Source organism: Pseudopodoces humilis, chromosome 16 (assembly GCF_049639895.1).
Source record: "Pseudopodoces humilis isolate 2021_Gansu_Grassland_sample_001 chromosome 16, ASM4963989v1, whole genome shotgun sequence".
Classification (NCBI taxonomy): Eukaryota; Metazoa; Chordata; class Aves; order Passeriformes; family Paridae; genus Pseudopodoces; species Pseudopodoces humilis.
In genome coordinates this window covers 17313023-17334566 of record NC_142215.1, presented here as the reverse complement: position 1 = coordinate 17334566, position 21544 = coordinate 17313023, and the positions used below count along the sequence as shown (strand labels likewise).

The 21544-nt window shown below is 39.7% G+C and overlaps 2 protein-coding genes across 7 annotated transcripts in view; one reads left to right on the top strand and one right to left on the bottom strand.

Moving 5' to 3' along the window:
- The window catches only part of TMEM266 (transmembrane protein 266), an 85784-nt gene that overhangs the window by 45211 nt on the left and 19029 nt on the right, over nt 1-21544 (bottom strand). The window contains exons 2-6 of one of the 4 annotated variants that reach the window (XM_088063366.1): nt 14655-14733; nt 13965-14080; nt 13339-13439; nt 12243-12348; nt 10035-10223 (exon numbers count right to left, since the gene is read on the bottom strand). In XM_088063366.1, coding sequence (XP_087919492.1) covers nt 10035-10223; nt 12243-12256 — 203 coding nt within the window. In that variant the 5' untranslated portion in view covers nt 12257-12348; nt 13339-13439; nt 13965-14080; nt 14655-14733. Of the gene's footprint in view, nt 1-10034; nt 10224-12242; nt 12349-13338; nt 13440-13964; nt 14081-14547; nt 14734-21544 lie in introns of those variants that run through there. The other 3 variants (XM_088063365.1, XM_005521398.3, XM_088063367.1) reach the window with 3 other exon arrangements.
- NRG4 (neuregulin 4) overlaps nt 14632-21544 on the top strand; it is a 54766-nt gene continuing 47853 nt past the window's right edge. For 2 of the 3 annotated variants that reach the window (XM_088063368.1, XM_005521399.3), the window contains exon 1: nt 14654-14756. The gene's annotated coding sequence lies outside the window, so the exon portion shown is untranslated. Of the gene's footprint in view, nt 14757-21544 lie in introns of all 3 variants that reach the window. The other variant, XM_088063369.1, reaches the window with a different exon arrangement.

The following is a 21544-nucleotide window of genomic DNA, read 5'->3' as shown; positions in this document are numbered from 1 at the left end:
TAAGGAAATAAAATTAAGGGAAAAACAAGAAAAGAAAAGAAGAAGTAGTGAAAAAGGAAAAGAGCTAAAGAGCAGTGAACTCAAAATTCTAAGTTCTGCCATTATGGATACTCTCAGCAATAATGCACAAACGCTTTGCAAAGTTCACTTTCACTGGTTTCTTTACCAAGAGACATGTAAGAAAAACCTTCAGCCTGGGATCTCCCCAGATCTGGAGTGCACTGGTGTACAAGTGCCTTCAGTGTACTGAGTCATGCAGTCCTAATTATCACACACACATTTCTGCTTTCTTCCTGTTTCGCAGGTTCTCACGTGCTCTTATTTTGACACACATGTTGCATTCACATATCAGTGAGTACCAAGGCACAGCAGGACTCTGCTATTTAGAAGATAATGACTTCTTAAAAATGATTTCTCTGCTACTGAATTTTCTCGTCATGCACCTTTATCCCTGCTCTATGCGACAGATCTGACAAGGACTGCCAAATTTGGGTTGCAACAGTCTGTCCATGATACCATGAAAAAGAACAATAGGAATCTGGAAAACACCAAAGAAGCAGCTCAGTGACTCCACAGCTACACTTCATACTAGCAAAGGTAAGCAGCCTGGCTAGTGTCAAGCCTCTGGCCAAAGCTCTCTTGCTTGGCTATTTGTCCAACTCTTATCAATCTGTTTGTGGATCAGGCCAAGAATTACCTTGCCAGAGTTTGGGGGACAGCACACACCAAACCTGGTTTGGATGAAGTCACCTTTATTCAGAGGAAAAACAAGGTTTAGGCAGGATGCAGGAAGCTGTGAGGAGGCCAAGTTCTGAGGACCAGAACTCTCGGGGGAAGGTGATAAAGCAGTAAATGTTGCATTAGTGTTGTGCTAATGCAATTACAAGAGGGTTGCTAAAACTTTTTTCTTTTTGTTTTTCTTTTAGGAGTGTTGGTAATAGGAATAAGAGTTGCATGGACTTAAGAATCATAAAGCCCATCCTGATCCTGTTCTCCTAACTCCTCCCCCTAAGTATCACTTTGATGCAGTACCACATCATATCTCAACAGTGCTCTGCAAGGTTCCTGTACTGGCTCACCTCAAAACGTTTGGATGGGATGGTTGCCTGCCACTACAGATTTTCAAAGCACCGTAAATACACATTAGGTAATGAAAAGCTGACGTGATTTATTAACCAGGGTTTAAAAAGCTGCAAGTGTGGTGCAGCAACCTCACTGTCTGACTAAAATATCACTACACAGAAATCAGTGGTGTTCGAGAAGATACAGTGATACTGATCAATTCCTAATAAACAGCTCTAGACTCAATAACTCACATTATAATCAAACACTTGGAAAAACATCACAGAATGTTCTCTCACATACTCACAAAGCAGTGCTCAGAGACTCGACACTTTTGAGCAGCTTCTCAGAATTAAGCATATCAACAACACTTGTAGTCAGATTGCCTGATTGCCTGACTGTCAAAAACCTCCTCAATTGACTCTCAAAGCTTCACAGAAGATTTGACAAGTGTTGCTATCAGCAAATTGCCCTTAGGTTAAACTTTGTTATAGCTCCAGCCTGAATACAGAATATACTAGATTTCATATATGTTGTGTTAAAACATAGGGCAAAAAAAAAGACACTGGGATACGGTCGTTTTGCCAACTAGATCTTTTAATGGATTTTATTTTACATCATCTCCAAACAGTAACTTGTTTTTAATGCAACTATGATTTTGGGCTTAGGGTTGGGGCTTTTTTGGATATTTCTAACAACAAGGGGGGGTGGCTCTGTTTAAACAGAACAGGATTTAACTCTGGTTTCTGCTTACATTTAGTTTCCTTTTTCCAAAAGACACATTATGCCAGTATTTTAATACTGCAGGGCAGCTTCTCCCATTCACAGAATCATAGAGGGCCAAAGCACCTGTCTCTCTAAAAGCTCTGCATAATCAAGATTTTCCAGTATGTACTAGTAAGAATAAACCAACTGTAATACTTGGCATACAATACCTATAACCATGATAATTATTACTCAAGCTGTTAATTATTTATAGTCTAAATAACATGGGATTATTCTGTCTGTTTAGTATTATTATTCAATATTAATAACATCAATTCTAAAAAGATTCTGAATGAAACTACCAGTTTACAATTGAAAAAGCAATCAACTGAAGAAGTCAAGTACAGCTCACGTGCACATTTCCACCTGTACCACACTCATAAAATATATAAATTGATTGCAAAGACACAAAAGGATTTGAAATTTAAGCACTGGAGAACCACCTTCAGTTCTGTATCCTAACTTGCTACACCAAGGTGAGTTTGGTAACACGTGGATGGACAATGATCAGCACCTGCACACCCCTGTCTGCAGGGTGCCTTGTTAACAACCACCCTGACTCCTGACACTCAAACCTCACCTCTGGAACCGTGAAACCTGTTTTAGCAGAGTAGTCTCTCTCTCTCTCCCCTCTGATGTGCAAGGGTTCATTTATTCATTGAACAGATGAGAAATCTGGTTTTGGAGAAAAACAAGCCCCTACCAGAAGTGGCATGGGTTTGAACTTACCTTCCAAATTCTGGCCATTTCACCTGTGACACTGCAAAGCTACACTTAAAATTTTAAGCTCAGACTAGAAAGTCAGCTACACAGAATTTTCAAAAAACCCAACAAACCAAAATATAACTTACAAAGCTCATAAATTAATGAAGGGATTTCATACTAACAGTGGACCAATAAAAGACCTTTTTCCCTCCCTTCAGACAAGAAACCCCAAACCAAACATAAAACCAAAGCCACCAAAACCCCACAAACTAGTAAAAACATCCCCTATTCTGTTCAAATAAGCACACATTCTCTTGGTGTCCTGACTGTGTTTGCTTGAATTCACAGATATGTGTGACTTTGGAAAACTTTCCTGCATGACTTTGAACAGGTTCATCAGGTATTTCAGCTACTTTGTCTCTACAACAGAAATAACATTTACCTTTCTTGCAATGCCTGGATGAAGTAAATAAATGTACTGGTGCAGGAAAATTTTAATTGTTGGTGACATTGAGCTGTAAGGTTTTGTTCTGAGACATTAAAATATATTTAGTTGAATTTTACCCAGGGTAATTTTTTTTTAAAGATACTTTCACACATGGCTTTGTGCAAAGCCAATCTGTCATCATCCTGTTAGTCTTACTAATAAACAGCTTGGAAAAAAAAGAACATAAGGCAAAACTGGGAAAGGTTGAACATATTCATCTGGTAAGGAACCACTACAAACAGTTTTTTTCAAGCTGTTAACAGCTGTCACTGTTTCTATTTTCTGGTCTTGTAAACAAATACCCCAAAATCTGCGTTATACCTTACACTGTCTTTTTTTCTCTTTCTCTTGGCTAAACAGCAAGTGTTTGCACCTCACAAGATGGTTATGATCAGAAAACAGAAGGATGGATGAAATCCAAATTGCTATCTGAAGGAGCAGAAGGCCATGGTCAGGAAGTGACAGGAACACAGGCTAAATAACAATACAAAATCTGCCTAAGCCAACAGCAGAGTGTCACAGCAGGCTGCAGGGAGCAGCTGGAGGCCTGGAGCAGGAACTCCATGGAACACACAGAGCTATGCACTTCTTTTCTGGACTTCTACAAGCCTGGTTTAACTACAGAACTTTAACTATTGACAACACTCTCATCTTTTTTCCCCCTAAAACTTGTACTATTTCAAACCTCACTGCACTTCTTGGAAGACTCCTGCAAAATTCAGCTTCTCAAATGGCAAGAGAGATTCCCCTGCTTTTCTCCCCAAACTCACCCATGGCCAATTTATACACACTCATTCCTGTGCCAATATTATTCTTTAGGTTGATTAGATCTTTTTCCTAGTTGGCATTTTGTCCATGATGCATTACACACAGTAATGGCAGCCACGTGTGCAATTCAATTAAAGCCCATTATTTTTGTAGAACAGACACTCAATTTCTGTAACTATCCTAGCAGCCTCCTCTGCATGTGAATACAGACAACTGGAGCAGTAGAAAATATTTTGGAATAAGCTTCATTAACTACATGAATGCTTCCCAGCTCTATTTGAAGTACTTGAAGCTTTCTAGGATCATTTGTGTTTTTTTTACAGGTGTGTACCACACCATTTGTCTGTGTGCACCACAGACATCCTGTGATTACCTGGCCTTTGACTCCTCTCACTAGAAAATTGCTCGTTAGGTTTTTCCTTTTTATACTAGCATCTTTAGTGGAATATAACATCAGCTCAAAAACTCCCTTTAAGAAACATAAGAACAGCCATACTAAAACATACTGAACAAAGGCTTGGTATCCTGTCTCCTGCTCAGTGGCCATGAGCAGATGCCTCAAGATGACTGAGAACACAGCAAGCATCAATCCTTCTCCTTAATATTCTCACCCACTCTTTTCCATTTGGTCACTTCCTGAGACAGATGTGTTTTCTCAGGTTGTACTTAGTAACCTTCAATGAATTTCTCTTCCCCAAACTTGTTCAACCTCCCCTTGTGGGGATAAGCTACTCTCAGCCACACGTTCTTCTGAAAGTAGCTTCAGGCATCTACTGCCCTCTGTGCCACAAGCAAACACTTTTTGTTTCTTTGGAACTGGGCCTTAACCTATTAATGTACCTTACAGACTGTATTGGGAGGGGGTGTCTGGGTGTCAAATCTATTTTAACCTCTCAGTGTCACAGACTTTGTAGTATCAGCCAAATCTCCGTCAACCTTCTCTTTTCCAGACTGCAGAGTCCTAGTTTACATATAGTAATCTCTAATGGAAGACATATCACATCTTTGATCACTCTTTTTCTTTGATTCTTTTCCAGTTCTTTTATATCTACCATATTCTTTCTGACAGGGATCAGAACTGCACTCATGTTCAAGATTCGGGCAAAGCTTCGATATATAGAGATGCACAACAATGGCCTCTCTTTTATTCTCTGCTCTTTTTCCTAAGCAATCCTAAGATCTAATTTGATTCTAAATGCTAAATCTAATGCTAGATCTAAAAGTTGCTCAGCATTTAGCTGTTTTTTTTACAGACCTGCCTTCCAGACAAATATTCCTCCTTCCCACATTTCCCCTTTCTCCTATGGCTTATCCATATTTCAATTTTTGCCCCAAGCCATATCTTCCCCAATTCAGACAACTAATTCCAGTGTAAAGCCAGACAAATTAGACTCATGTCATTTCCAGTCTCCAAAAAGGACCTTTGCAAACAGTGATCTGTGGGCTACAAATGCTACATTTCTATCCTCAAAATCTACCTAGGAGAAACAAGTTCTGTTGGAAAAAACCAGAAATATCTCCAAACAGAAAAACTCTTAAAATTGCTGACCTAGAAAATTAATTCTTCGTCTTACTTACAGTACAGCTCTCTTTACCAATTGATAAAAAGACATGGGGGAAGATACACTCAAAGCACTGAGGTATTGGGATAAACACAGTAATGAGCTACTCTGGAAAACAAAATTTACCAAGAGAAACACTTAAAAAGTCTGTGTACAGAAACAGAAATTTCTAAATCACTGAACACCTCTGCAACACAGCCCAGAATTTCATGTTTTCTCCACTGAGGAGCTGGGCACCTCAGAGGTTCTGTTGAGCTGAATGCTCCTTTTCTCTGCTGCAGTGCAGGTCTGCTTTGGACCACAGCACTGAGAGCAGCAGTGATAAAGTACTGCACAAAGAACAGATCAGCACTACAGTCTCATTCACTGTATCCTCCTCTTAGGATTTTGCACCATCTTTCTGGACACTATGACTGGCAGCTACAACTAAATTACAACTCACTTTTGTAAATAGGAGTTAGCTTGCTACATGAAATAGTTGTGGCCTCCAAAACCTTTGCACTTTATCTTGGGCTTGGACCTCATTATTCACTATTATTCCAGATCCAAGATCTGCAAAGGTGCATAAAACTTTTCAGAAAACTGACTACTTTTAATTATGCCACCAGATAAAGGCAAGAAAAGCAGAAACAAGAGAAATGTGAGACCTTGATCTAGTCAAGCTCTTTTAGATAAAGAGCCTTTAAGTTTTGTACAAAGCACAAGTAAAATTCCACAAAAAATCAAAAGTAATATCTGAAAACTGAATCTGAAAAGCAAAATAATAGCACCTACTTGGTACTATTAGAGAAGACAGACTGAAGAAACAGACATCCTTTTTTCCCAAGGTAGGTGAATACATTCATCAGAAAAGTCTTGCAACCAGTTTAAAATGAGAGCTCACAACTCCTTTCTGTGTTAATTTCTGCATCTCTGTAATTCTCTACTCAGTTTGGTATCCCTTCCTTTTGCTCTCTCTCCTCATGGTTTTCTTTTTTCCAATATTCTCACTATTTAGCGCCCTTTCTAGCTGTGACCAAACAAATCTAAGGCTATGAACAGATCATCATAAATTATTAAATTACAACAGCATGACTATTTTACAGCTAATGTCAAATGAATCACATTTAACTCTGTGAACTCTCAAACTTTACAGCTTTTGATGTAAAACACAGTATTTGAAAATACCTTAATGTTTCAAATGTTTAACATTAAAACTCAAGAGCTGCAATTTAAAACAAATACAACAAATAATTGAAAAGTTGGCACACATCTCTCCCCCCTTGTTTTTCAACCCAAATAAACAGATCTTTATCAAGAGAAAGACTCATTGTCTATCTGCATATTCACATAATAAAATACATTCTGTAGTGCAGCTATCTGCAATTTTTTTTATAATTTATTGTGATGGATACCTATTAACTGGAATTTACAAAGAATATAGTAAGGAGAGCTTTTCTTTATCCATGTATTAATTGCTGCATGTTGTCAAATTTTCTGCTATTCTCCATCACTTCTATTGGACGTGATGTAAAAAAAGCAGAAGAGAGAAACTATTTTTTGAAAAACAGAATACTTCATTGGAAAAAAAAAAACAACATAAGAGTGGCATTTAAAGCAGTGTTAACATTTGAAAAATCATCTCACCTTTCTGGGTGATTAGCCTCCTTGAATAAATGTTGGCATACTCTTTTCACACAAACTGAGTTCAATACAGCCACAGCCTCTCCAGTAAATTCAGGACAGCACATTTTATGTTTTGTTTGAGGGTTTCAGGTAGAGCAGAAAGGTTTTTCTTGCCTGATTATACTTTCACTACTTACAGGTGTACATCACAAGCAGGCTGAATGTGCCTCTAATCTGCAGTCCTTTCTTTGTTGCTTAGCACAGGATCAGCACTGTTATCTAAATGTCTGACAAAACCAGCTCAAAGTGTCCACAAAATTCCTTCAACAACACCAACAAACAGGAACTGACTGTCCTGAGAATTTGATGTGAAAAGGCAAAGACCTATCAAACTACACAAAGACTTTTATTCCAGTGTTAAAGCCACAGGAATGTCAGCTTACATATGGTCTGTCTAACAAGTTAAAGACAGATCATAACTTTCTTTCTTTTTCCTTTTCCTTCTCATTTTTTTCTTTTCTTGTGTGAGGGGTAGCTCATGTGACACCATCTGAGAGTTTCCAGGCACACAACAAAGGTTATGACCCACCTATTCCCAACTGCCTATTAATATCAGTTTTGTTAAGAGAAACATTCCCTCAGATAAAACAAAAAGCTCTCCTAGGTAGCAACCAGGTCAAATTTGTGCTTGGACCCTGAGCACATTGTAGCTTTAAAGAAGGAAAGGTAGAGGAAAACCGTGTGTGCACCTTGGGGTGTACACAACTAAACCATTAAATCAGAAGACTCCTTCCTTGCCCTCTCCTTCATCTCTCGTCTGATGTCCCTCCTGCTGCTCCATGCAAGGAAATGGAGACTTACTGGTGAATGCCCAGAGTAAGCAGGAACTATTGACTGTGGACAATTAATTACGTTGTCCAACTAGGCTGTGGAGTGATGCAGCTTGTACCACCCAGTCTTGTCCAAGCACAGGCACGTGCCAGAGCCTTGCAATTAGAACAACTCCAGGTTGTCTAGATCAGCTGCAGACCTAGAACATCAGAGCCCCACAGAATACATGCAGGTGCTAACACATGGAGTCAGCCTAGCCAGGAAGTGGCACAGGGATAGAATTTTACTTTGCTACTGGGCTTCTGAAGCCAAGCTCTGCTCCTAAATTTCTCAGGGCATCAGTTTTCGTGGATGCTTCTGAAAGGAAGAAGCCACCATTCCCACAAGGCAGCTGAACACACTCAGCCAAAATGCATTGGGATGTCCAACTTAAGCTCTGAATTTTCTTCAGAGAATGTACTCTACAGCTAGGAGGTGTGGAGGGCACCTGCTTATTTCCATTCAGACTGACAAAGCCACAAAAGAAGTCTGAGTGAAGGGAGAGATCTCTGCTGAGGAAAAGAATGACAAGCCTATTTCCATGCTTAAGACTGCAGAGCTGCTCTAATGGTTACAGTGAGAGACCTGTGCCCTTTGGCACAGCGAAGAATTGAGTTTCAGATCATAAAAATCTATAAAAATGCATATTTTGAACTAAACTGGTATTGACTCAGCACCAAAATAGCCTGAGGGTTACACCTGCATACTCAAATTAATTTTCAAGTGCCTCTTTTGCTATGCAGGGTATTTTTACAGTTGTACCATACTTACATAACCCACTCGAAATGTATTTCCCCTTGTCTGGAGTAACAACTTTTTGGAGAAGTCTTATAAAGTCCAATCTGGAAAGAAATTAAAGGCAAGAGCCTTCCCCCACATCTTGCTTCCTGAGTACCACACAGAATACCTGCTGAGCTGAGATAAAGCAGGTCTCTGCTAATTACAGAGCACAGGTTAAAACGCACTATGTGGATGAGTTGTTAATAAATGGAGGCTTATATAAAGCTTTTTAAAGTCTTCAGCAGTAAGCGTTCTATATGGCTTACAGGGAAGTGCTCTCCCTGGACCTTACTGACAGTGGAGTAGGTCTGTGTTCGGTGTGACACCCAGGGAATAGCAGGCACAGAAACAGGGAGAGCTGGCACCAGTGCTCACCCCATCTCTGTCCTGAGGGATGTTAAATACAGTTAAATACAGTGGTTAGCATTCCTGACAAATGCATCTTCCTGAAGACATCCAGCAATTGTACCTCTATCCCCAGTCTTCCCACATGAAGCAGCCGTCTCCCCCCCAACACTTTGCTGCCCTCACTACTCCCTGCTGCAATTCAAGCTCTTCTGCTCCTCATGGAGATCAAGAATGGGCTGGTCCCTTCCTCATTGAACTCTCTTAGAAGCTTCCCTCAAAGTCTCTTCTTCATGTGAAACACAGTTATTTCAATCAGTACTCCACAGCAGGTTTTCTGAGCCTCTAATCATTCTCACTGCCTTCCTCTGGATTCTCTCCAGTTGACCCAAATCTTTCATAAAGAATTTAGTACAGCAGTCCACCTACAGCTACTTCAAGCCTGAACCAGGGATAAGGATGACTTCTAATGTCCTGTAGGACAACAATGCTACATTATCTGACATTGGGCTATGTTTGGGCAGATGCTATGAACTGATTATGATCTTTTGTTGCAATAAACCTGGAACCACAGTTCTATGAAACATGAGCAGTGTGTATATACTTTGATAATGTACAAAGACAACATTCTCACATTAGCAAACTACACAATTCAAATTACTGAGTAACAAGTACACTATCTGTCCTGGAATTAGCTGTACCAGGTATCTCTCAGTCAGGAGATGTACAGTTATGTACAAAAATCATGGCAGCCAACTCTCATCACCCTGAACACCTTTCTCAAGGAGCTTCTACCAGACCATTCTGCTTGTCTGAGAGGCCAGGTATTTAATCTGGTTATTCCCGAGAAAAAGCTTCCAGACTGTGGTCAAACAGTAGCTATGAACCACTTAAAATGATAAACAGCCATAACCAACCCAGATTAGTGATATTAGAAAAGTTCTCCTCCATCCTGTGACAATGATTTTACACAGAGTTTAAGGACAACTGGCTGCACTTCTCCAACTTAAGGTTTCCTGTTTTTACAGGCTGTGAAATTCCTGTAATCTAAAATGACACAACAAAAATCTGCCCTTTGTACTTACCCTTCTCTTTGGTACTCCTCATCCAAATTTGACAGAAGCTGGGACCCAGCTACAGACAGATCAAGTGCAGCTAAAGGTAGATCTCGATAAGCAAAATTAACAAGCTGCACAGGGGCAATGCTTTTGGTCTCTTCTTCCACTTGTTGGGAAATAATCTCAACTTCTGAAACACCACCTTCAATTGGAGGCCTGAAAATGTAATAAGCACATGTATACACATAAAGAAATATAAATGAGTAAGCAAGTAAAAGGAAGTTAGGGACAAGAACTTCATAAAATCCTGAAGAGACAGCAACTTAAAAGGCCTCTGCAAGGTCATTAAGCAGGTGTTGTCATTAAAGAGGCAGATCAAATCTCTCCAAACTCTAGTAGATCTCACTGTGATCAACAGAAACTTCACAAAGGAAAACACCATTTCACTCTGCTGAATCTGCTTCAAAAGCACTAAATAGAAATGGCTGAGTTATAAACAAATAGAGAAAAAATGCATAAGCCCAAAAGGGAAATATTTATGCAAAACAGAAAGAAATCATGTAACTAAGCCAACTAAAGACTCACTGCAAGTTAGACTGGTGAGCAATGAACAGCTAGGCTTTTTAATTATTATATACAAATCAACTGTTAACTAATAGATGCAGTTAGACCCCTCTTCCACTGCAGATTTGAATACCGATTCCAACAGTTTTGACGGATGGCAGCTTTGCTACATTTACCTAAAAAGGATCACTCTGTTACAAGTTATTTCAAAATAGTTCTGAAAGGGAACAGTGATTCAGAAGAATAATGGCCTCCTCCATAAAGATTATCTTAACTAACCTTATGTAAAGCTTCTAAATCTGCTCATGTATTCTTATAGCAGCCCACTAACACTAATGGAAACTCCACACAGGTAAAAACAGTCTGACAATGTGTACGTCTCCCACATTTAGAACAAGATACTACTTGTGTAGGAATTTTATCTGTTACCATTAGTGCATGCACAGGATGACTTGGCTGTAGGACAGAGCTTGCATGTCAAAGGCTGATCTTTGCAGCACCCAGCAAAGCTGCTTGCCCTGTTTGATTCCATGGATGTTCAAGCACAAACTTCTCCAGCTTTCTTCCAGGGGAGCCTGGTAACTTCAGAAGAAATCTCAGGCTACTGTCAGAGGTTTACAGCAGGTATGAAGATACTCTCTTCCCATAGGAATAAAGTCAAAAAGTTCTTAGCACGCTGTGTTATTTGACTGCAAAAATTGCATTGCTGATTTTATTTTAAAGAAGCTTATTAAAATCTTCCAGAAATTTAAGCAACCTGATTAGCAGTTTCTTTTTTCCCCCCGAAAATAAGAGACTACTTTACCACCTAACTGGTATATCTTGTATAAGGATATCATTTAAAGATGTGGGTGAAGGAACTAAAATTCTGTTTTGAAAGTTTCCAGTGGTCAGAGTCTCACCATTAGACTAATTCTTTCAGATGGAGGACATTATTCTTGAATTAAAAGGAGCTAACTGCTACCATAATTACCCTAGAAAGTAAAATGCTGCTCTATGTAGAGTATTTGGCAAGGAAAGGCTGCAGCTGTGTCATACTGTGGCAGAAAAAGGAGGTAAAAGGAAGTACAACCTAAAAAGCTTTTATTTCATTCATGTGTAACTAATAATGGAAAGTAATGAGATACTTTCATTTCCAACAGAACTGTATTCTTCTGTAAACAATCTGAAATCAGAAACCCAGAGGTAAAAGCTAATTTTAGCAAGAATTTTCTTTGATTTTCACCTTTAGTGTCATCCTGTGGACATTTACCTTTATAAGTCCAAGTTGGTTCAGGTTTTGTGTGAAAGAGCATACAATGATACAATTTCCAGTATTATAAAAGAAAAAGGAAATGGGTTGGTACAACCTTCCCTCCCCCAACAGTATGGAACTTATGTATTCTTAGACAAACCAGGAGACAAATAAAGTCTGATTTGATTGAAAAGAAAAACAAGCAGACTGGTGTTGGCAGACAGCTTTGGTGACAGGAAAAAGAAAGATAAGCAGATCTGAAAATAACATAACATTCTAGTTTTCAGCCACTGCTGCTAGTAACATCAGACATACAGCATTATTCATGTCTAATTCACACTCTTCAGACAAATGAAAAACCTTCCTGAAGTCACATCATTCTTCTCCAGTTAACAGCCTGTTCCCCTTCATTTAAAGTTGTTTCACATGGTACTTACTGAGGATTGGTCATGTTGGAGGATGCAACCAAATCAGCAGTGGTTCCAATATTTAACTACTTCCAGCAGCTTTGCATTAAAGTTCTAGCCTTGCCAGATCAGGTCTCTGCGAGAAGCAAAACAAGGTTATGTAAAACACAGCTGAAAGAAATCTAAAGGACTACACTGACTTCTATTGTCATGTTGCAAATGTATCTAAGTTTAATTCCCCTCCATAATTCTTTCTCAGTGTTTTTATTCCAGGTTAATTCCTCCATATTATGGAAGCTGTAAAGTTACAGTGCATTCACTTTTACACACAGACACATAATTCCATAAGAACACAGGTCTTGTTTTAAACCACTACATTGTTGAGAAAATGACCAAGATCAGAGGAGGAAGGGGATTTTCAGAGAAAGCACATGGCTTCAGGAGTGCAAATTCTGCTGGAAGACAATTTTTAAACATTTTTTATACTTTCTAGACATAAGCATTAATGTTGTCAATGAAGTTTGGGGCTTTGCTCTCCATTTTCCAGTTTGAACTGTTCCTGACTCCCTTTGCTATCTTAGGAAGTCTCATCCAAAAATTAAATCATGTTGTCAAACATTCTAGCTGGGCTGTTATCAGGACAGCATTTTGGTCAACAAAACCCAGTAACACATTTGGAAAAGGCAAAATCTCCACTTGTCCTGTACCTGAAGTGATGCACGGCCACCAGAGCAAAAGAGGACAAGCCTGTGAGAATGCAACTTACTGATACACAGTATCAGAGTACAGTATCACAGTAGGTTTGGGAAGCAGGAAAAATGAATACCACACAACAAACAAAAGCTCTTAAAATCGTGAGAGACCTTGTGAAGCTATTGTGAAGATTAGGTGCTACAAAAATTTTAAAAGTAACATAAAAACAGACTCTTATTTTGATTAAGCAGAAATAAACACTGGCAAATTAGAATTACTTACCGTAACACCAATGATCATGAAAAATGCTCTTACACTAAACTTTACTCTAGAGTCATAGGCAGAATTATTAGTCACGTATTTACAGTGGAGACATACAAATGTAACTTAAGATCCTTAACAATCACTTCATATAAAAAAAAATTGAACTTACATCTTTTGTAGAGCCATTTCCACGGCTTTATTTCATGTTTTGTAATTTTACAAAAACGCAAAATGTAGCCAACGCATTTTCACATTTTCCAGATAATGTGCCTGGGTATGCAAGAAAAAAAGTTCTACAGTGTGATCACCCTCCTCAGGTAGACAAAGTCAGCTAAAAGCAATTTAACTGTTCATATGAAGAGGACAACTTTAAAACAAAAGACTACACATACTATAGAAAGATACACACCCTCCATTTATTTACAATCTTGTAACATTTCTAAAGACAGAGTAAGAAGCAAATGTTTTTCAGGTAAAGCTTTGCTAAAACAGCAGAAACTTAATTTGATATCCATTCAAGTATCAATGGGAGTCTATTCCCTAGTCTTTGTATGCCTTAAATTATTTTATTTACTATATCCCTAAAGCAGCAAAATACTAAAACATTTGCCTAAAATTATGAATATTTCAATCACACAGAGCTTTCTGATAGCAACTGTTGCACCTACCAGCACAACAAAACTAAAATATAAGACTCAGGCTTTTTTAGCAATGTTAGCTCCCTAACACCTCATTTTCAGTTGACATTTTTACAACATGAAACAACCCCAAACAATTTTTAATGAAAAATTTTACCCAAATCAGTTGTTCTAAGCACTCAGCATGAGAAAATGGTCAAGGCATGAGGTATTGTGCACTCATCTTGTGCGACTGAGCATACTGAGAATCCTGCTCTAACTGCAATTGCAGGCCTGGAGAATAAAAAGTACATGCCGATTTAGGAAACGGGAATGAGACTGATGGAAACTAGCCTTAGAGGACAGACAGGCAAATGTACATATGGAAACTTCTTAACCTAGTAAAACCTTGCCATTTATTCAGGAGACAACACAGTGCTGTTAACCCCAATCTCACTCCCAAAGGGGACTTAGAAAACAAAGCAGTGACAAAAACTGGAAATCAAGATTTTAAGAAATCTTCTTTTTTAGATTAATCCTAAGATTCTAGGGAACAGGCCAGGAAACAAACACTAAATATTTGTCCCTCCAGAAAAGAGTCTCTTGCTTTCCCAAAGCTGGAAGTACATTTGCAATCAAACAGAATTGTGTTTTACAACTCAGCCGAGGCTCTGAACTGGATGTGACCAGTGGCAGCAGCACTAAGCCAGGCCAGCTCCCTCCTGCTGGAGCTGGCAGCTCTACAGGTAAAGTTTGCTCACCCCAGGCCTGAAGGAGCCGCTGGCAGGAGGGCAGCAGCTCTTCTGCAGGGAGCAGAGTCCAGCTCGCTGCAGCTGCAGGGATCGCTACCATGACACAAGGAGCTCACCGGGCTGAGACAAGCAACGCCGAGACACCCAAAAGGAGAGGTGGGAACTCAGCTCTCCAAAGGACTCACTGCAGCCTTCCTGAAACAAAAAAGTGGCAAAACGTGAGTAACCTCTGGTAAAAATTACTAATGTATCTAATGAACTGAAGAGACAGTAAGTGCAGTGAGAGGACAAGATGTAATAGGTTGCGTGTATGTATGTATGTATGTCCTAAATGGATTACTGGGATTCATGCGTCTTTCCAGGCTTTATGCAAGCAACAGAAGTATCTTGATATATACTGGTATTCTGCAAAAACATATTTTTTTAACCATCCACTCCACCTCACCTGTTTTCAACTTCCTTTAAAAAAATCACATTTTATAGCAACATAAACAACTTGCAATTTCCACATGAAATTTCTGTGCAACTGATTGGTGTTTAAAGGCAGCAGGGATCAGCAGAGCAATTTTATTCTTTTAAACTTATCTCCTGCTTGCATTCCTATAGGATTCTCCTGTAGGCATATTGGAATGATGTTGCTCTTCCCCGTTAACAAAGATAGGCAGAGGAGAATTTTTGGTTATTCCACCCATCATCACCTGAGTGAAAATTTTTCCATACAGCCCTTTCCCCACCTAACACACTCAATGTTCAGTAGACAAAAATGTCTCATCTCTCATAGTCTCATCTGATGGAATTACTAACAGATCCAGGGGTTTTGGCTTTTTTTCCCCACTTTGAAGAATTGAGAGTAGGCAGCACACAGCACTTACTGAACTGCCACGTGAGCATGGACAATGCTCAACCCCTGAGACTTTAGCAATTGTTTGTTCCATTGTGTGTTTTCCAGGTGAGATGGATGTAACAGGAGCACAGTTTCCAAAGTTTAACAGAAAAAGTTTAGAAGGGAGATACGGCAGAAAGCAAAGAAGTATCCCACAAGCTTCTAGTGCAAGCTTTCAAGCAGTGTAATAAGCAGAAACATTCAGTGCACCAAATGACTTACACCTCATATATACCAAGAGGACAGTGTGATCTGTTGGGAAGCGTATGTTTGCAACTGGTAGCCCAGCTTAAAACGTGCGGGATCACAACTCAAATCTCAGCCAAGCTGATTCAGCTCTTCACCCCTTTAGCACTGAAGGAAGTTGCACCCCAACCACTGAGCTCTGAGGCAAGATCTTCAAAATGCTTAGAAGCACTGTTCTTCCCTTCCAAGCCCTTCAGCTTTGCTCTGTTCTCAGCACCCTCACTACACATGCCAGTGCCCTTGGGTTGACTGTGATTTTCCCCTCTCCTGTGCAGGGGCACTGGCAAGCAATCTGCTCCCAGCTGTGCTGGGGTCATGCGCTGCACTTGAGCAAAGGTTCCTACTGCCGGCCTTGCCCAGCACACATCCCGCCCCAGGTTAATTTGTTAATGTTTACATCAACTTTCTATTGTCAGTCACCACACCTTGGCTGGAGCTTGCTAATAGGAGATAAAATCCAGCTGAAACAACAAAAAAGCATAGAACAGAGTTTGGGAAATATGTGCTAAAAGCATAGCACATGGTGTACATACACTCTAAACTAAAACAAAACTCCAATAGCAAACTTCAAAATCAAATATATATATACTCCACTGGTACATGAAAACCATGGCTTTTAGAATTGATTTAAGCACAGTCTCACAAAATGTGTCGCAATGTAGTGGGCCCAACTGGGGGTGAGGAGTAGGAAGATGATTTAATTTAAGCCTTTTGCACCAAAGTCCCTACTGACTTGTACCTTATTCAGCTGAGCTGAAGACAACATGATTCAGAGCTGTTTGCTGCACTTGCTTATGTTCTGAGGCGTATTATCATGACTCTGTAAGCTCCTGTAAAAATTCAGATGCTAACTGAAGTATCCAAGTTTGTGCCCTTACAAGGTAGCTACAAAACAGAATTCTGACATGTTCTTCTAGTAAGTCCTCCAAGAGCAGCTTAAGACACTTGGACAGGCTCAGAATTCGCATTCAAAGGAAATGTCACAGGCCCCACTCAGGGAGACACCACTGTGGCTGCAATGTGGGGTTGGTTCTCACCAGCTCTGGCTCCTTCCTCTGCCCACACCCCATCCATTAAAAAAAAAAAAAAAGAAAAAAGCAGGATGGTTTCCCTGATACAGGTCATAGTACAGCTCCAAAAATAGTTGTGTCAGCAAAAGTGAGAGTGCAGGGCAAGGCATTGTGCACAGCTAAAGAAACAAAGCTCACAGAGCAGAAAGACTTTACATCAGAAACACTCAAGGACGATGTGCAAAGCCCTGGCCATTGGCAATATTCAGCTGCAGCAGACACCTGGCATGAAATCACTGAAGAGACTGGGGAAGGGGTGCAGAACAGGAGGGCTTCTGTGGGACTTTTTCTCCTTTGTCACACTGGAGCTTTTTAATCTGAATCTAGTCCACATCAAGAAACAGAATTTTGCTTCCTTTGTGCAAACAAGTTATGTTATTTCAATCTATAAATCGAAAGCCTTATACACTTTAAAGCATAAATGAAAATGATGGCTACTTGTGTGCCAGCAGGGCAAATCCTAAGGAGGACAGGAAGCTATTCAGAAAAACAAGAAGAAAAGAAATAATCTGAAATATGAGTAATAAGAGCAGGGGAAACACCTAAACAGACATTACCCCAGAAGCTTTCAAAGCGAAATGGCAAGAGCAATTTATACATTAAACTCTTGTGAATTAGCCAAGCTAAATTTTTTGGTGATGAACACCATGGATATAATCCTGATTCTGATGTGATCGCTACTTGCTCCTACTGCAAGATGCATTTCTCCAAGAACTGAAATTCCCAGGCCCCCTGGGATCACAACTGCTTTTGTCCTGAGAATTTTAATTAGCTCCAATCATCTGCTTTTAAAAAGTTTTACCGCTCATGTATGCCAAAACTGTTCCCTTCAGGAATCCAGCAACTTGCACTTCTGAAGGGGAAAAACTGACAAATTTGCAGGTGTGGTTCCAGCACTTCCTTGCTTTACTTTGGATTAAACAAAACTTGTTTTTTTCTTTTTTCCCCAACACGAAAAATGACAGGTTATGATATTAAAAAAAAAAATCTTTTGATTAAACCTAATGCCGTATGTAAGACAAGAATTTGATAAAGTATTAGATTTGTCAAAAACAATGAACGCATAGATGGCACACAGAAAACAAAAAGCAAATTAACTTCCTTAACCTTTAACATTCCTATGCAGCGTCCAAAAAACAAGAGACACAAGAGAAGGAGCTTTTTATTTCAAGGAAAAAGGGACATTGAATTTTGCATCTTTTTCACAGAGGCATCAACAGCAAAGTTTTAAAATACATCACATTTTAAAAAAAAAGGAAAATGCTCTTCCATTGCAGGAAAGGTTGGGGAGGTGGGGGAAAAGGCATTCACAAATTAGGAAATGGTAGATTTGCACTTGCTCATGCAGTCATAATTCTCTCCCCTTGTGGAATCATCCTGTATGCTAAAATTAAGCAGCATGCTGTTCAAGGAAAAAAAACCCAGCATGTAATCATGTAACTAAAAGACCCTCATTATTCCTAAGTGTAACTCGCACCTTCTAGACAGAAGTCTAGATGGGCCAAAAAAGAGAAAAATTATGTTGTGCACAATTACAATAATCTCTTCACAAATGCAACACGATCATTGATTGAATCCTGAACATTTCAGTGCTGCAAATCTGGACTACAGAACAAATAACAGTAGCTGGAACCAACCTTTAGAGGAGGACTAATCCAAAACAGACTCTGAGGCGAGCCCAGCCAAGCCCACCCTCTTCCTAGGAGCCTGCAGGTGTGCAGCACATGGCACTTCCAAACCAAAAGAAACAGGAGGAGCTGCTCTGTTTGGGAAAGTTACAAAACAACTCCACTCATGCTCCTTCCTTGTGCTCTCTCTTCACATGGAAGCTGGGGAGGAGGTCTCCAGACAGGTTCTGTGACATGCAAATAGTCCAGCATCAACAGGCTTTCAGCACAAGAGCTGCCCACAGCTCCTCTGGGCTCTCATTCAGTTTATGCTACATGGTGCATACTGGCACTGCTGGAATTGATGGTTCTCAACATTTTCCAGGAAAGGCACAGGTCTGGCAGGTACTGCAGCAATCCACAGTGTTGCTAACGCAGAAGATGCCATGGGGCAAAGACAAGGTATTCTCTGCACTGGGGGCCTTCTGCTTGAGAAAGTTTAATACTGTGACAAATACTGAGAACAATATGGATCTCAAAGATGTGCAAAACCTGTCCATTTATAAAGGCATCCAAATAGCAAGTCTGCTCTTAGCTCCTCAATAAATAAATAAGCCAGAAGATTACTCATTTCATCTCTTTCTCTGGAGTAATTCCAGACATGCCATTTTCCCTTCCATTTTACAAACCACTTTAATTTAGCTGTAATAAATTGGTGATCCCCACAGTTATCTATAGTTCCTGCATGAGGTAGAAAAAATCCCCACACCACAGGGTTCTCGAGTCCAGAGAACAAACAAAACAAAACAATCATATAGCTAAAAGGTCCTTTTACAGATTTGTCCAGTCTTCCCAGTTTGGACTTCCTCAGTAAGGGAGAGAGCCCTAAGCAGGCTTTTTTTTTTGAACAGGATTGGGCACAGGGCTCATGCTCTTCACACAGGGCTCAAGTTCACAGCACTTCCCTGCACACCTGAGCATCTCCTGCTCTGCTCTCACCTGCTGCTGGGGGACCTTGGCTGAAACATGAGGTCAAACCTGCACACACAGAGCTGCACCTGGGCCAGACAGGGCTCCCAGGGGGATGGTCCCTCTGTACAGCACGACACAGGGATCTCAACAGGGACCACAGGGCTCCGGCACGACGCCGCATGGATGATGCTCCTGAGCTCACTGTTGGAAGCTCTGGATTAGTTTGCTTTTGAAATGTGCCACTGCACATGCTGATAGGAAAGAGCCTGGCATCAACAGCTCCACTGGACTGAAAACATCTGACTTTTTCTGGTCTGGGAAACTAAATGACTCTGGGCTCAGTCAGCATATAGTCAGATGATCATTTGGACAAATTTCATAACACAGACACTCCCCCCACAAACCATGATTTTTTTGTTTCAATTTCAAACAAATACTGTTTCTCAGAAGAAACAAACACACACCCCAAAACAAAGAAACACATGCACCCACTCTCCCCAAATCTCCCTTGGATTATATATTAAAATATTAAATTTGAAACCCAAAGTTGGGCTTATACTTCCTTGGCTAAAAACAACTGCATTTCTGAATTTAAATGTTTGGGATGGACACTAATATAGTCAAGCTGTATTAAACCAAATAATTATTAATGGAAGTAAATCAAGTACCAATTCAGTTTCAAAGAAGTCTGGTCTGCTTTCATCTGTCAAGAGTCAAATCTTGATATTGTTTTTTGATCTCTTTTTCCTACTCCCTGGAAGTGCAGTGAAAAGCCAAACCAGAAACCTGCAGCCACATCTTTTTGTTTTCAAGCCAAGCAAGATCAGTCCAGTCACTCTTCAGAATAGTGAAGAAAAAAATACATACCCTTTTGAAGAACATACTAGAATTAATGTTTTTAGGTCTACTTAGATACCTGGCAGGCCATCTCTGATTAGATTTGAGTTTATCACACATGAACCTAATTTTTGCAGCCTATTAATGGCCTTTAAGGTAAGAATAGAAATCCATTTGAATCCAACAGGAAATTTCATTTGGACAGAGCTGGAATTTCACTCATGCTTTTAACAACAGCAGCAGAATATCACAAATCCTTAAGACACCCTGAATATGAGGTATGTGTCAGTTCAGTGGGGTGACACTGGCAATCTGCCTTAGTCATATGAAAGTACTGGTGGTCTGTCACCACCTGTCAGAAAAACAGGGAAAACTCACTATGTTTTAATTTTCATCCACCACATGTGCTGCCCATCTTACTTGGAATTTAACTCATGCTTGAGTTTCTGATCATACACTCAGATTAATGTAACTTTGAGATTGTCTTTCAGCCATGAGCCTTCAACCTTAAGACTCAGTTCCTCAATTTATCAATTTTAATTTTCTTCAGATCCTGGGCCTAATGGATTCTGGAATGAAAGGCCTTTATAAATTTTGGAAATATCCTCTAGTTTTCTAGAGAACGTAATGTCAAGCAAAATACAAAAGATTCACAATACTACAATAAGAGAGCGAGAAGTTCTTTAGACCAATTCTGTCCCTCACATAATCAGCAGAACAGAATCAAAACAAACTGAACTAGATGTGCACTAAATCAAATAATTAAACAAATCAAAACAAGCATCTGGAACAAAAGATTTCATTCTAAGAACCAGCCAAATCATAAATATATTTGTGAGAAATATCTATGTTTTGTCGTTCCTGGTAAGTATTATAGGCAACCTTCCAGACAAAATGCAATAAATTTATATGAATTTATGGTTTTACTGTGTATCTTAAAAGCAAGCATATAACAATTAGCCCATTGGTGTGAAATTTATCCCTCTTTTCTTGGACAGTGTTATGCTTTGTAATTCAGCTTTTGGAAACAAACAGCCCAGCTCTTTTGAATGCAAATTTACGAATAATTGCAGCATTTATCACAATCCTGGTGATGTACATAGGATAAACTCCACTCCGCAAAAACACATTAAAATTTTTGAATTCACATCTGCCTTGTACTTCAGAGGCAAGTTATCTCACAGAGGGACAGGGACACAACAGCTGTACTGCTGATCACTGAGTGCCTAAAAGGCAAGATTTAACTACCTTACTACAGCATGCAGTGTACTGATAGCCATTATTTAATAAATGTCTGGTGCATTTAACCAGGTCACCCTGGTCCCCTCAGCAGGTGATGGAATGCACTTACTGCAAATTACAGGCCAGGTTTCTGCCACAAAGTACTGATG